The 17,500-nt window shown below is 34.2% G+C and overlaps 1 protein-coding gene across 3 annotated transcripts in view; it reads left to right on the plus strand.

Moving 5' to 3' along the window:
• The window catches only part of LOC145260629 (dynein axonemal heavy chain 12-like), a 572,171-nt gene that overhangs the window by 543,186 nt on the left and 11,485 nt on the right, over positions 1–17,500 (plus strand). For all 3 annotated transcript variants that reach the window (XM_080118949.1, XM_080118950.1, XM_080118948.1), the window contains exon 67: positions 6,234–6,371. In XM_080118949.1, coding sequence (XP_079975075.1) covers positions 6,234–6,371 — 138 coding nt within the window. The remainder of the gene's footprint in view (positions 1–6,233; positions 6,372–17,500) is intronic.

Here is a 17,500-nt window from a genome sequence, read left to right on the forward strand (position 1 = left end):
TCTTGATAAATTTTCTTAGGCATGGTCCCAATTAGTAGACCCTTACGTCCCAGTGGCGATATACTTTGTTTAGGGTGGGTATACCATGTTATTAGTAGGGCTATGACAACAGCATATTCTTTTCCTTGCTTTGATTCTCAGAAATATATCCATTCATATCTTATATGTTTTTTTTTTATGTAGAGTGATATGGTTCCCTATTGATTAATTGTATCTAACTGTGTCGGATATATATTCGAGAGTAACAGCAATGCAAAGAATATGCTGTTGTCACAGCCCTAGTTAATAGCAATAAAATAACGTACTTTATTACAGTTAATTAGTACTAAAAGTATTTTGAAGGAAAGACAATGAATAATTTCTGGCCAAGATCAAAGTGTAATATCTGTTCTTCAGATGCTGCACTTCAATTACTTGTTTTCTTTCAATGGAGGAGAAATCATTCACGACTGAGACAATTTTTATTTTTGTTCCTTTTCTCCACGTTAAAAAACGATCTTTAATTCAACCTAGTTTACGTTTAGAAAAAGAAAAAAATGCGAGTTATTGAGAATTAATAAACAATATTCTTTGGTCAGAGAGAAGGCCAGAAAATCTTTATGATTACCAAATGTCCAGTTTTTCTTTGAGGGTGTTTGTAATTAATTCTTTTTTATAAGATTCCTTTTGATCGGATTTGGATCCCAGGAAATTTTGGCCGGAATAATCTAGTCAGTGTCTGACAACCTGGAGCAGCGTAATGATTCAATCTGACTTACTAGCTGACTAACTAAAGAGTTGATGGTATCAGCATTCTTTTATAGTTTGGGGGGAATGGAAAGTTCCAGAAACGCTCTAAATGGAACACCACAACTTAGAATATTCCAGAACTTCTCGAAAAAGAACATTTTTATATTCTATATTTAGAACTCGCCAGAAACTCTTAAAAAGAACATTTTATATACTAATAATGTTGTATGCTAATCTTAATGTACTGTTTTTAATAGTAATAATTATACATTTTTAATATTACTAGCATGGGTGCCCGGCGTTGCCCGGGTGTTCGGAGGTGTGTGTTGAAAAAAAAAAAGTGGTAGTAGGAAGGCAGGCTCGAACCTGTACCGTGAAGGAGGAAAAAAACGTGACGTCTTTGCTGTTACGACCACCGTCAAACCGGAAGTGACGTAGGTTTAAATTAAGGCTTAACAATCGAAAAGAGAGGATGACTTTCGAAAATATCGGCGAAAAAAGCGACCCCTCCCTGTAGAAAAGTGCTCAGTTTAGGATGAAGGAATTAATATTTTTTGCTAATTTTTCGGTATTTGTCGTCTGAAGGGTCGAGCTTCAAAACGCTACTGATCTTGTGAAAATTTGTCGCCTCTGTCGAAAGTTTTAGGCAGACATGCAAACATACATACATACATTTATATATTGATAGCTCAAATTTTCCACTCAAACCGATTAAAAAGCTTGCCCTATATCTGAATACCCTTTATGTAAAATTTCAAATGGTTAGACCAGAAATTGTCTGAGTAATTTGGTAGAGACCGCAGAGGTCAAATTTTTAAAAACTTTAATCCTTATTATGACCCCTTAAAATTTATTGTTTTGGGTTCAAATCAAGTTATTAAGTTAGATCCATGTTCAAGGAAACGATATCTAAAATTTCAAGTGTTTAGATCCAAAATTGGCGGAGGAGTTGGGTAGATCTCAACGGTCAAATCGTTGAACTTTGACCCCTTAACAGCCAAATTTCTGGCCGAACATGGATTACAAAGATTTTCCCAAATCTCGATTCCCTGTATATCAAATTTCGAGTCTGTAAGCGTAAAATTGACAGAGTTATTGCGTAGGGAAATGTACACAGACAGACAGACAGACACACACACACACAGACACTTTCGCTTTTATAGATATATAGATTATAAGAAATTTTAATATCTTAATACTTTTATGAGGAAAAACGTTCTCCCATGACAAGTTTCATGATTGCTATCCCATATTTAGCATTAATGATTACTAGGACTAGGACAACAGCATATTCTTTTCACTGTTTTGACTCTCGGGTGTGTATCTGTTGATATCTTATATGCTTTTATATAGAGTGATGTGGTTCTCGGTTGATTAACTGCGTCTAACTGTTTCGGATATATACTCAAGAGTCAAAACAATGAAAAGAATATGCTGTTGTCACAGGCCTAATGATTACTAAACCGAAACTGGTGTTATTGTCAGGGTTAAGTAAGACCATGGAAAACCTCCATTTATATCTGTTCAACGTGATCTTTTCATTTCTCGTAAATGTTGTCATATTTAGTGCCTGTAGAAGCCATTTCTTTTACAATTTCTACGAATAGAAAAAAAAAAAATGGGATGGGGCTGATTAGATAACTAAATACGTTGCCTTGGCAACATTGATACGTTGCCTTGGCAACATTGATACGTTGCCTTGGCAACATTGATACGTTGCCTTGGCAACACTGATACGTTGCGATAATGAAGTCAGCTCATTTGTATGAGAAGGTAAGCACGCTTATAACGGCCAGAGGGATGAACGTGGACATGGTTCTTGTTTTGAAAGGCAAGAGGAAGTAGTAACCAGATTCCATGTAGGACACACAAATATTATTCATAAGCGTTTATTGCAGATGAAGAATCTCCAATGTGCATATCATGTCAAGAATTTTATGAAGTCAAACGTATTATTTAGTGATGGGACGATTGCAATATGTTTCCCGAATTCCAATACAAGTACTGTTTCCAATTTCGGTTCTTTATAAATCTCTAAATATTTAACTATAATGTTGTTATCTTTTTTTTTTCTTACTTACTGTAAAATACATGGTCAATGTGCGGATATTTTATCAAACGTATAATCACACTTGCAAGTGATGGTTTATAGATTTTTGCTTTAACTGTTAGTTTAAAATCAATGAATATTTATTATTTTAGGTACTTATGTATTTTATTTTGGTACCGCTCTGAAATAATAACGTTATTATTTCGAAAGCCATTCTTAACATGGGGAGGGGAAGGTGTTTTGTAACTATTCTATGCTTCCACCTTACAATTTAATAAAAAAAAAAAAAAAATATTGTGACACTTGAATTTAACATGAAAAAACTATTTCAAAATAGTGCTGTGCCAAATATATAAGCACCTTATTTTATCATTACTAGTAGGAGTGGAAAAATGTTGTTTTAAATAAAGTCGAATGAAAAAAAAAATTAAAGGAATCGTTTTTGGCATCAGAAAATAGACATAAATTTTTCCGATTCCGATACCTCAAAGAGTTCTGGTTTTTCCAATTCCTAATTCCAATTCTGATTAATCGTCCCGACACTAATATTAATAAAAACTGTCCTCAGTTCGGTCTCTAGAAGCAATGGATACCCCCTGTAAGAATGTATGTGCATGTAATTGTGAAGCAAGGGATTGCACAATCCGCCGAAAAACATTAATTCTTCCCCCTTTTTCAGAAACTTCGTTCATGGAATGTGAGGACTAAGAGACAAAATAATATTTTCTCACTGGTCGTAACTGTTCATTAATTGCAAGGATTGCCGGTGATTTTACCCTGAGGACAACAAGATACAATAGATGGCAACCTTCTGCATCTAGTCTTAGATGCATTGCTATTTTTCAAACAAGATAGCTATATAAAATGACCATCACGGTTAAAGTCTTCTAACAGAACACTTACCCCATTAGAGGAAACATTTAAAAATTTCTATCTATCTATCTATCTATCGATCTATCTATAAAGGCACTTTGTGTGTGTGTGTGTGTGTGTGTGTGTGTGTGTGTGTGTGTGTGTGTGTGTGTGTGTTTATGTCCTATAGACTCTAAAACGACTGGGCCGATTTTTGCTAAACGTTTAAAAAATTAGATTAGTATATAAATAACTAAAACAAGATAGCTGTATAAAAATCACGGTTAAAGTTTTCTAACAGAAGTAACCTCAACCCATTAAGGGAAACATTTAAAAAATTCTATCTATCTATCTATCTATCTATCTATATATATATATATATATATATATATATATATATATATATATATATATATATAAAGCACTTTGTCTGTACTATATATGTGTGTGTGTTCATGTACTATAGACTCCAAAACGACTGCGCTGATTTTTGCTAAATTTCACACACATGTACTTTATGTGCCTGGGAATGTTTTTAGATAGGTTTTGTATCGGAATACCTCTGATAAGTATCAAAAATCGATAATCAAAGAAATCTGATTAAAGAAGAAACAGTTCAATTTTGGTCAAAGTTAACACTTTTATGCAGCCTACCAACATAATTGCATTCAAGCAGTTTTATCACCGCACAAGCAGAATGGCTCGGCCTATAAAATCAACAGTATATTCTTTGATAAGACAGAGGCGCGTTCAAAATGAACGCTTCTGTTCAGAGTATAATTGGATCATCGTACTTGACTTTTGCATTTTAAACTTAATTCAAGACATTTTATAAAATTAAAAATAATTTCATAAAATCAACAGTAGGTTCTCTACAATGTATTGTAGACTACAATGAATTGTGGACTAAGTCACTACAAAGAGGCATGTGAAGCTTCCTCCCAGTGCATAGCGGTGAGTTCCAGTCAATAAATTGATTTGATTGAGAATGAGCGATTTCACCGATTTCGATGACAATAAAAGTATTAGACGTGTGGAACATTTGTTAATCCTCTTTTAATCCCGAGCAACGTCGGATCGCCCTGCTAGTTAGTATATAAATAACTAAAACAAATACATATTTGATTAAACCATGAGTCGGCAACCCCTGGTATGTGAGCCACATCTGGGCTTCAAATGGTTTTTGTTCGACCCCCCCCCACCCCCACTCGATCAACTCAACAGCTGGACTAGCAGTGTCAGATGTCGCCATTAAAAATGAGTGATAAAAATTTGAATAATTAGACTCACTGTCTTTCGAAGCTTATAACTACTTGAAAAATGTAAATTAAACCCTTATTTTTTTTTTCAATAAAAGGAGCAAAGACCAAATTTTAAAAATAATAAAAAGGTTTAATAGAAAAATATGCAATATTTTTTAATCGGTTTTCTTTAAAAAAGATTTCAAGAAAATCAACGAATTATAACTTACTTCAAATATAAAAATATATATAAATTCCAAAAATCACCGACCTATAAAAAATACTAATCAATGGGTGCTTCCATTCTTCATTGTTAAGAATTTGTCCATATTTATATTTTATATTCCATGTACTTTTAAAATAAAAGAATTTTTTAAGCAAGGATTAAAAAATTCTGCGATTATAAATTGTCATATTAGAGGTTCACAAACGGAGTTGTCTCTCTTTCTTCCAGTTGAGAAATACGGAGGCCGAAAACCGCCATAATTAATTATTTTAAAAACGTAAAAACAACACATTAGACCAAATATATTTCCTGCTAGTAACTATATAAAGAAACAAACGTTTGAAGTGCTGATATGGGACTTATCTCCCCTTTGAATTCCTGACATGTGTTTGTAGTAAACGGTAACGATGAAAGTAGGATAGAATTTGATTCAAGGGCAAGACTCAACAAGATAGCAGTATAAAATGACCATCACAGAAGTAACCTCAACCCATCAGGGGGAACATTTTAAAAAAATTATATTAGTATATAAATAAATAAAACAAATATATATTTGATTAAACTAGGTGTCTGCACTCCCTCCCCCGGCATGCAGGCCACATCTGAGCCTCGAATGGTTTTCGTTCGCACTCCCCTCTTCTCCACCCCATCAACTCAATAGCTGGACACTATTTGTCTAATAAAACAGTGGCAGCCTTCTGCATCTAATTTTATATGCATTAACCTTTCTGTTTTTTGCATAGTCTATCACTCGAAACACTTTCTAAAATACCCGAGGCTCTTCTTTATCTCTACAAATCTATCAGACCAGGTTTGGAGTGATGATGGCAACCTTCCGTCTAATAAGACAATGACATTCTTCATCTAGTCTAGTGCACTTAAAGTCAGGTGAGATTTGACCTAGAAGACACAAAGCAATGACGTTGATACGGGCTTCAGTGCATGGAGGCATGAATCTAGATATGGTCTGAAATAAATGCTTTGTGAAGGATTGGGTCATCCTCGAGATTGGTATAAAATATTTGAGGACTGAACGAGTGTCTTTATCTTGATTGTTTTAGTCGCAACATTTCCACCATCGAATCTTCTTTGTCTTATTCTCTTATTTCTCATTCCGTTTTTTGTTTTATTTTAGAATTGGTTTGATCACGGCAAGCCTGCCTCGTTCTGGGTGTCGGGATTCTTCTTCACGCAGGCCTTCCTCACGGGCGTCATGCAAAATTATGCCAGGAAGCACACCATTCCTATTGATACTCTTGCGTTTAACTTTCAGGTAAGAATCCCTAATTTTTTTGTGTTTGTTTATTTGTGTAATATTTATTTGTCTTATTTTTTTTTGTTCGTGGGGTTGTTTTTGAAATATTTATTTACCTTAATATTTTTTGCTTGTTTGTTTTTGAAATATTTATTTACCTTAATATTTTTTGCTTGTTTGCTTTTTTTTTTTTTTACATGGGGGTCACCACTTATCAAGGCCCGAAGGCCACTCAGGGATAAGGGTTATTGCGTGTACAGTAATCAATGAGATAGTATTGTAGTAATAATTAGTATTATAGGTTTGATAGAGTGTCTTACTTAAGGGGGCGGTTTGTCAGGAACTTGTTTATGTTGGACTTGAAGACATCCAAGTTGTAGTCAGGTGGGAAACAGGCAAGCGGCAGAGAGTTCCACTGGTGTGCAGTTCTAAGAAAGAAGCTTTGCTCATGGAATCTAAGTTTGGATTTAGGCACAGATAAAGAGTGGGGAAAATTATTGACAGTAGTTTCAGCCAGATGGGTGTTTCTCGTGAAAGATTGGCAAGGGGGGCGAGAGATTAGAGCTCAGACGAGCACCTGCCATGGAAATAACGATAAAACAAAGACAGGCGAGCAACGTCTCTTCTATGGGAGAGAGGTTGCAGGGAAGAGAAAAGGGCATCCCTCACTAAACCACAAAGTCTATGTTGTACTCTGTCAAGACATGATAGGCTGTTTTTAACAGCTCCTGCCCAGATGTGGCAGCAGTACTCCATCCTTGGACGTACTTGGCTTTTATGCAGATAGAGAATTGCATCAGTAGTGAGATATCTTCTGGAGCGGTAGAAGGATCCCACCATTTTCCCAGTGTCCTTGGCAACAGACCTGATGTACATGTTCCATTTCAGATCAGGAGTAAAGGTCAAGCCCAGAAGCTTGTCAAAACATGGAACCTCCCCAAGACGAGAGTCATCCATTTCAATTGATGCCAGATTGGGATCAGAGTGTTGATGATGTAAAGATAGAAGCTTGGTTTTGGATGCATTAAAAGTGACCAGCCACCTCTTCCCCCACTGAGAGAGAATTAGAGAGAACTTTGTCATTTACAGCCTTTGGTGTGTTGCCGTAGATGGTCGTGTCATCAGCATAGATGTCAACGAATGATTTAAGTATGTGTTTTGGTAGATCATTGATGTAGATCAGGAAGAGAGTTGAGCCCAGGTTGGATCCCTGAGGGACTCCAGCATTAATACTGTGGGCTTCTGATTTCTGCCCATCAACCACTACTCTTATGAACCTATCGGAGAGAAATGATTTAATGATTGAGAAAACATTTCCAGTGATACAGTAGCTGGAAATCTTGTGAAGTAGGCCCTTATGCCATACTTTATCAAAGGCCTTCGATATGTCAAGAGCAATTGCCCTGGAAAGGAAGCCTTTGTCAAGAGATTCACTAATCTTATGAAATATAACCGTTAGCACATCTGCTGTAGATCTTGCAGAGCAGAAACCATATTGCATGTCACTAAGAAGGTTGTTTCTGTTGAGGTGGTTGACTACTTCTTTATTTAATATGGATTCCAACAACTTACTCATGACACACAGGAGACTTATTGGTCTGTACTGAGAGGGAGATGACTTTTCACCTGAATTCTTAAATACAGGGCATACTGATGAGGTTTTCCAGGGTGTTGGAAAGCACTTCTCCTTAAGGCAACGCTTAAACAGTTTTGTAAGTATGGGGGAAAGTTCTGGTTGGAGCTTTTTCAGCACTATAACTGGAATGCCGTCAGGGACAGTTGCTTTACTGGAATCAAGGTTCTTGGTTAGCTTGGCGACCTCATACACAGATATTTGTATGTTGCATAGCGTGTTGTCTGTTATAGGAGGAAATACGGGGAGTTGATGGCCTTCGTCGCATAGAGTAGAATTGACTGCAAAGTTCTTGGCAAATAGTCTGGCCTTGTCTGATGCTGACGAGATGACCTCAGGTCCATTGATGATTGTTGGGATAGAACACACGCTTCTGTTCAGGATCCTATTTGCTATTTGCCAAAACTGGTGGGAACCAAGCCGCTGCTCAGCTACTTTGGATTTAACGGACTGAGCATATAGCTCTCTTGCATTTTTTATTACTCTTTTACAGTGGTTGCTGGCATTCCTGAAAGCAGCTTTAGTCTCAGTACATCTATTACATTGGTAGCTATGGAAAAAGTGATTTCTGTGTGCGATGGCAGCAGCACATTTTGGGGAGAACCATGGCTGGCTGTTAGGTTTTGTTGGAATTTTTTCGATGGTATGAATCTGTCTATGCCTACAATTAACCATTCAGTCAGGTCTGATACTATGGAGGACACGTCCTGTTTAAACATGGAATGCAGCGGTAGATCAGATATGAATGTACGGGAGCTATCCCAATCAGCCATAGAGTATCGATATACAGTACGGTGGAGAGGTACGTCTGAAGTCTTATTACATTTCATTTTTATCTTAACTGATACAACAGAGTGGTCGGAGGATCCCAGAGGATCTAGAACGGAACATGAACGTAGCTCAGGGGAAGTTGTGAGGAAAAGGTCTAGAAGGCTTGCATACTGACCGGTAGTATCGGACACACGGGTGGGTTCGTGAACAATCTGAGTGAGGTCATAGGCAGTGGCAAAATCATGACAGAACCTCCCCCTCATCATCGGTTTTATTTGAGTGGGTCAGCTATTCCACATTATGGACATTGAAGACACCACAAATGTGAATGTTAGCCGAAGGATGAGCAGACAGGATGTGGTCAATTTTCTCAGATATGCTTTTAAAGATAGTAACCTCACCGTTGTGGGGGCGATAGAGGGCAAATATAAATGCAGTGGTGTAAGCTAGTGCAACCCGGAAACACATATAAGGTAAATTAGGGTCTTCTCTGGAGATATTCCTACCACATGGAAACCCATCTTTGATGTAGGCACATATTCCATGCCCATGGCGATCTTGGGGGTCAGATTTAGATGTTAAGTTAGAGTATCCTTTAATTATGAATTCGTCTAGGGAAGTGATTGGTCCTATGTCAGTTTCACTTAGAAAGAATATGTCTGGTTTCGTCTCCTGTAATTGTGTTTCAACCTCTGGAAGGTTGGAACGTAGACCCCTGATGTTGGAGAAGGAGACCTGGTAGTAGGGGTCTACGTTGAAGGATGGGGTTCTAGGTTTATTCGTGTGTTTTTTTGTTTTTTTTTAGATTTGTCATGTTGAGGTTTTGGGATTTATGGAGCAGGTCGATAGACTTGGTTGGAGCAGGACAGAGAGGGAAAATAAGAGAGAAAAAGACAAGAAATTTTTTTTTTTTGTAGCACATGATAAGGTAAAGCCGTTACAATTACCCACTAGTATGGCATCAAGAGGCCCTACCAGAAACTACTGTATGGTCCAGAATCCATTCACCAAATGGCAATACAGCAGCCCCGGTACTTTGCACCTGCTGATAGGACAGCCTCCTTAGTGGTTAATCCAAGGTTTGGATCCCTGACTGTCAGGCGGGTAATGTCGGCCCAGGTTTACCTCCAGCACCCTTACTAGTGACATGACCACAAGGATAGACATAGAAACATAAATTTTCCGACATCTCAGGCTACTCTTTACAAAGTACTACCGACCTGGAAAGCAGCTTTTTCTTCACCCTTTGTCAGAAAAATCACTCATTGGAAATGAGGACTGAATGACAAAATAGGAGAGGCGAGAGGTACTGAAGTCCGTTGCCCCATTCCCAGCTTAGGGTAGTACTTGAAGATAATCTCCCCTCCCATGTTAATGCATAGATACTTTTTGCCTTTATCTCATACGAGAATGTTCGACCATTCTAGCTACAACTTTTATCAAATTGGAAGTCTGATTATTTTTAACTTGTTTAAAAATCTGGTTAAGAAGTGATACCTTTAGGGTTACGTATTAACTTTAGACTAGCTAGAAGTAATGCATACTTTAGAGAAAATAAAAGACGCGTGTTTTTGAGTTCAGATAATATGCAAATATAATTTTGAAAATGTTCAATTTCATGGGAGACTTTTTTTTTTTTTTTTCTCGCTTTAAATATAAGAAAAAAGTATTGGTTAATAATAGTATTTTTGACGATAAACATTTAGGAGAAAGATAGATAAAAAGAAAACAAGACATATTCAGTTTTTGGAATATTTATTTACCTTAATTTTTTGTTTGTTTGCTGGTTGTTCATTAAATATTTATTTGCCTTATTTTTTTATTTCTTTTTTTATTTCTTCTTTTTTTTTTATTATTTTACACTTTAAAGTTGAAGGAGCAGAGATGCTTCAACTAAATATAGTGGAGCCGTGGTTTTCGAAAATAATTTTTTCTGCAAAGCTTTTCAAAAGCCAAATCGTTCAAAAACCAAATCGTAGGAGAGGCATACTAAATGTCATGCCTCCTATTTTTTATTCTGCATGAATGGTTAAGAGAGGATTGCAAATTGCATTGTTATTCATCATCTGAATGTTTAATCTTTCTGTTACAGAGATTGACGGTGTGAGACTCTAAGAAAGCAACTTCTGTCATATATATCTATGTATATAAAAATGTAACTCTTGGTTCGTTCGCAATTAATAGTCTAAAGAACCACTGAACGGATGGCTTCCACGTTTTGGTATAATATGTTTACCATACCCATGTGTGTTTTTATATATTTCTTTTTAATTATAACATTATACTTAATTTTTCTATAATAAATAGGTGGTTTTCTTTGTACTGATAGGCCATTTTGTTTTTATTTAGGGGCAATTATTTATTACCGCTTCCCGTCACATGACCAGTGTTTCCAATTTAGCGGTTTTCCTGCTAGATCTGGAGATTTCGTTTGAAATCTAGCGGGGAATTCTAGAAATCTGGAGATATTTGGCACCCACACACACGCAATTTTAGATTAAAAAATAAAGAAAAGCGCTTGAAAATACTTTAAAACATAAAATAAACTCATTCATGTAAGTAAAAAAAGTAGCATTTATTACCTTCGGTAACAATTATTTATTGATTATTTGTTTTGTTTTTCACCTTTTTTTCGGCTAACCATTCTTAAATCTCGCTATAAAATCGATTTTTCCAAGTACATTGGGGGGGCATTCCAACTTCCGAAGTTTAGTTTAACATACGATCTAAGCAACCCCGCTTAATTTAGAAGTATTTAGTCGAAAATTGTAAAAAGCAAGAAACAACAGCAAAAAAAAAAAAAAACTTATACCAATATTTAATTATCTACCAACCTAAATACTGTTAACATGCTAAAACAAAGTTTTTGTTTTTTTATTTTTCTAATTTCAAAATATGTTGCACCATTATTGTGATGTTTAATTTGCAGTATATTTCAATTTAACTTTTATTATAAAAAGTTTGAGCTTATGATTTGTTTCTTGCAAAAAAAAAAATACCCTCTCTGAAATAAACAGGTAAAACTAGCTGATAAAATATGTAAGCCTTCTGGGGAGCTAACCGCTTCAATATAATTCCAGAAACATATAGTGAGAAAACACGGAACATTTTATATATTGAATATACTATATTTATAATTTTTGATGGTAGGAAGTTAAAATATGGAGTTTTTTTGGGTGGGGGGTGAATTAGCGATTTTTGAAAATTTCAGACGATAAAAGTTAAAAATCTAGCAATTTTCTGGAGATTTCTTTCTCCTGATCTCGCAGGGTTTTTTTTAAATCTCAGTTGCCACTCACCACTAACAGAATGTGTTTACAATATCGGTAAATTTTCAATGGGTTTAATCACATGATTATTGATAATGTAACCATGTGATTGAAATTTAATTTAAATTAACCGCACGTGGTCGCTTTCCTATCAAATATTCATCGAAAAATTATAGGTACAGACCAAATGAATGCCGACGCTCAAAGTGTATACACATTTTGACCCCTTCCTTTACTTAAAAATTCACCAAAAATCAGGAAATTAACCAATTTTAATGAAAATTGCAGTGTTTATCAAATAATGATCGCAGAATATAATGAACTAATTATTTTTCCTTAATTCTTAGTGAAAATGTTTTATTTTGTTTAAACAAAAAATACCTTTACTAAAGTTATGGTTTTCAGTAGTAAATAAAATACGCAAGAATTTATTTTTGCTTTTTTTATATAAATAAAGCATCGTAATTTGTAACAATAAAAATAATTTTTACAGGAACATGACGAAAAAAGTCCCTAAAGTCCGTATTAATGAATTCGATATAACGCGAAGAAAAATGAATTTCTTGCATACTATTCAAGAAATTAAAGATTCAATTAGATCCTATTTCAGTCACCTAACTTATTTAGGGTGAAATGAGTTTAGGAATTTATAGCCAAACCTAAATATTTTTTTTTTTGCTTAAAAAAAATAGCAGTAATGCAATAAGTTAGGTAAAATTAGCATCGAATGCTCTGTTTTACGGTTGTTGTAAAAATGGAACGGAAATTTGAACTTCGTTCCCTTTTAAATTCGGTACATTTTTACATTACGTCCAACTCATCGTTCACATTCGACACATCAACTTTTATAGCTTTTCGGGTATGCTGACAAGGTTAGGGGTGTCTATTCCGAAAGCCGTTCTTAACATGGGTATATTGGAGTGTTTATTCGTTGTAAACGTACCTATAAATGTCGACATTTCCAATGTGAATGATAAGCTGGACTTATGTAAAAAAATAACAAAGAGATATACCAAACTGACTTTTTCGTTTAAAAATGGAATTATTTCCCTTTCATTATTAACTTTTTTTTTTTTTTTTTTTTTTAATATTTTGTGTTTTATATACATAAAGTACAATTGTTTAATTTTTTTATTATACTTATTTGGGGGGGGGACAATTAAAAAATTAAGAAAGATTAAAACGGAGCGAAATTTAAGTTTCCGTTCCATTTTTACAACAACCGTAAAATACTCAGCAAGTTTTATCGTAATTTATAAGCATAATGGTACAACGCGTGGAGGTACAGCTAGTATATATATATATATATATAAAGTTAATTTAGATATATAAAGTTAATTTTCGCTCTTCATTTAGAATTTCGTTTTCAAAAATAAGGGTTGTTGCCTGACGATGTCTCTAGTTAGTAAATACGAGTAGACCGAAACATGCTCATGACTGTGTAGCAACAAACTACTGCTTAGTAAAGACAAATTTAACATATATCTATGTATACATATATATGTGATGTATGTATGTATATATATATATGTATATGTTTAAAATTATTTTACGTGCATAAAAGCATAAATATATATAAAAGTATTAATATAAACGTGCATAAAAGTATATATATATATATATATATATATATATATATACTAGCAAAATTACCCGTCGTTGACTGGGTTCAAAAACAGCCTACAGAAAATGGACTCTGATTTATGAAAGTATGATAGGTTATGAAAAGGAAGGGTTGTAAAGAGATAGCTTCGAGTTTGGGGGTATCAAAACCATAGCAAAATATGATGAAAGTAAAAATAAAATAGATAAACCCCATAATTTATTATACCATACCTGTTCACACTGAAATACTTATCACAATATTCTGTGGATCTATATTAAAAAAAAAACTTGTTAAACCTTGTAACATATTTCCATTCTATGGAGGTCAGGCGCGAACGAACACCCTATAATTTTATTATACCATATTTCTTCAAGCTGAAACATAATTATCAAAGTATACTTACGCAGATAGATATGAAAAGTCTTGTGCCTATTTCCATTCTATGGAGGCCAGGCGCGAACGCAGACCCCCCCCCCCCCAATTTTATTATACCATCCATATTTTAGTTAAAGCATACTTATCAAAGTATTCTTATGTACATCTATATCAAAAACACTTGTAAACGTTTTTTTTTAATTTTTAAATTTTTTATTTCCATACTTTGTAGACCAGGCGCGAACGCAGACCCCACAATTTTAATAAACCACTGTTCTGCCAGGTCAAACATACCCATTCCTGTGTCTGGATACATCTTCTATCATTATATGTAATCAGTTTTTTAAAATAGTCAACCATATAGGAGCCTATTCGTGACCAGACACACACACATACACACAGACATTCAGCTTTATATTATATATATATATATATATATATATATATATATATATATATATATATATATATATATATGTGTGTGTGTGTGTGTGTGTGTGTGTGTGTGTATATAAAAAGATGAAAATCACTTCTTCCTTCATAAGATTTGTCTTACAAGTTTCCCGCTCTGGCCAGCATCATGCTGTCAGAAGCGTGGAAGATTGAATACCGCCTGCGGTACCTCATTTCCTGCCTGGCATATTAAAGGAGAGGGGTGCCTTAAAAGTCGGCATGATAAATCGACCAATGTGGCAGCAAATATTTCCTCCTCCTTTTGTCTTTCAATCAGCATCAATTTTATGCTTGAGGTAAATATTTCAAGTCATTGATCCCTGCAACCCCCTGCCTCCTCGTTGCACGTGATTGATCGGCAGTCACTTCACATGATTGATTGCTTTGAAATAAACAAGGTAAATCAACTGCGGCGTCAATCAATACTTTTGAAGCGAAGTGTACGGATAGTTTTACAGGTGCAATGGTTTATCCGGGATGGTTGATGAAAGATGGACTCAAGGCAAATCCAGTACTTAAGTGCATGTCCATTGGCTGATAGGAAGGGCGCGGTGGATGCTAGAAAGCTGATTGGCTAACTAAAATCTCAATAGAAGGTGCGCATATAAAAACGACAGACAACTACAAAATTCACGCATGAGCCTGAAGAATCCTAGAGTGGATGAAACGCGGAATATTCAGTGTAGCTTAATCGCCATATATATTTTATAACTTACTAACCAGCTCTACCTATGTATTGAGCACTTTTGAAATAAATACTTAAAGTTTACGCATAAATTTATACTTTTGTATATTAATTTTTTGTGTGTAAATGAGGTAGTTATATATATATATATATATATATATATATATATATATATATATATATATATATACAGACACTAGTGTTTCATCCGTTTTGGAATCATCAGCGCAGAGAGTTATAATTACAGCTGGTTGGGAGATTTGAACCCGGTCACAAAGCCATCTCTAACTTTATTAGCAAGGAACAAACCACACGGCCAACGTTAACCGCGAGAAATACAGCTGAAATTAACAATTATGTTAATGTCTACACGGCTAGAGTGATCTTAAGATTATAACATCATGATCTGCGTATGTCATTAGTTATTCCAAAACCAGAAGATGTATTTATTTCACACTCATAGTATTTTATCCATATGTTTATTTAGTACGTCTTGCATGTGTTTCGTTAAATAGAAGAAATCCACCAAACAACTCATCAGAGACAAATATGTGTTCCTCGAAAAAAAAATAGTTGGATAGTTTTTTGTTTTGTTTTTTTCTTTGGAATAAAAAGGATGCGAGGAAGTAAAAATGTTGATACAATGAAATGGCAATGTTTTAATGTTTGCAAATCATAAGAATTAAAAAACTCTTACTTATAATAGACTATATATATATATATATATATATATATATATACATATATATATATATATATATATATATATATATATAGCTATGGAATAGTGAGTATACAGAATTAATGTATACTCGTGCAAAAATTGAATGCTCACAGACAAAACAAACGTGACGATCAGTGTAAACAATACGCAATTTCGCACGCTCCAAAAATTGAATGAAGGCGCGCACGAAAACAAACATGGCGACCAGTGAAAAAGAAGGGAATACATTGGATGATAAAGATCTTAACATAATTGCCATTAGATTAAATTAAAAGTCCTTTATATAAGAAGGGTGTAATCCATTGAAATCAATTGAAAAAAAAAACGAAAAGAAAAAATACAAGGAGGGAGTGTGCATTGTTCAGGTCCACCTTTTGTGTTTTTATTGTGTGTGTGTGTGTGTGTGTGTGTGTGTGTGTGTGTGTGTGTGTTCATTGTGTGTGTGTGTGTGTTTTTTATTGTGTGTGTGTTTGTGTGTGTGTGTGTGTTTTATTGTGTGTGTGTGTTTTTATTGTGTGTGTGTGTGCATGTGTGTGTGTGTGTGTGTTAACAGCCTTAAAAATATCAGGAAATAATAATTAACTGATTAAGTAATATTTAACAGTGACCCCTTTATAAAGCAAATTTTTAAAAATCAAAAGTTCCCCATGCACACACGTTTTGAAGTGTTTCTACGTATTTTTAAAATGTTTAGAACTTATGAACTCATCCCGCCTTATTTCCCCTTTTCTGCTCCCACCCCTGCCACCAAAATTGAGAAAATGCTAACGATTACATGTCTCAATACAGCATCAAGAAGTGGGGTTTCATTTTATGTTAAATTTATATATGAAAAGTGATCCATCACGCTAAAATGTTAATTTTTGATTATTATTATTATTATTATTATTATTTAATTCCTTCTTTTATATTATGTTTAAAGGCCATTAAATCATGTTAGTCCCAAAAACATTAATTTTGATTTCTTTCACTGAGTTGAGTCGTAAAAAAAAAAATTTTTTTTTGAATATGTAAATCAATCAAATAGTTTTTTTTTACATCAGAAAAACATGTTTGTTTGTTTATTTATTCATTTATTTTTGTTTCAAAACAATTGCAATTTGCAATGAAAAATAGAATAATCGTAAATAAATAATTTTTGATACGAAAAACGTATTAAAAAAATAAAGTTCTAGTTTTAATCATGCATAACTTGGGTAAAGAAAATATTTTTTTTAAATATATAGGTTCATATGAACATTTGCCGATTGTTCATGTGAACCTACATATTTAAAAAAAAATATTTTCTTTTACAATTTTTTCCTTTTCGATATATATATATGCTTAAATATCCATATATATATATATATATATATATATATGGATATGGATATTTAAGCATGGTATTACTAACCGAACCAAGTACCTATATGAAGGTATATTTGTAACCAAACGAGTAATAGATTGTTTTTGAGTGAACCTCGTAATAATGTATGCATATGGATATTTTTGGGTGTGTGCATGTATGGATATAGGATCTTTATATACCCGGGTAGGAAAAGTAATTTATAAAAAAAAAAAAAAAAAAAAAATGAAGAAATATATAGATGAAAGAAAGTAAGGAATGAAGGGTGAATGAAAGAAAAGGGGAG

Source organism: Euprymna scolopes, chromosome 36, assembly GCF_053919585.1.
Source record: "Euprymna scolopes isolate OS-2025 chromosome 36, ASM5391958v1, whole genome shotgun sequence".
In the NCBI taxonomy this organism is placed as follows: domain Eukaryota; kingdom Metazoa; phylum Mollusca; class Cephalopoda; order Sepiida; family Sepiolidae; genus Euprymna; species Euprymna scolopes.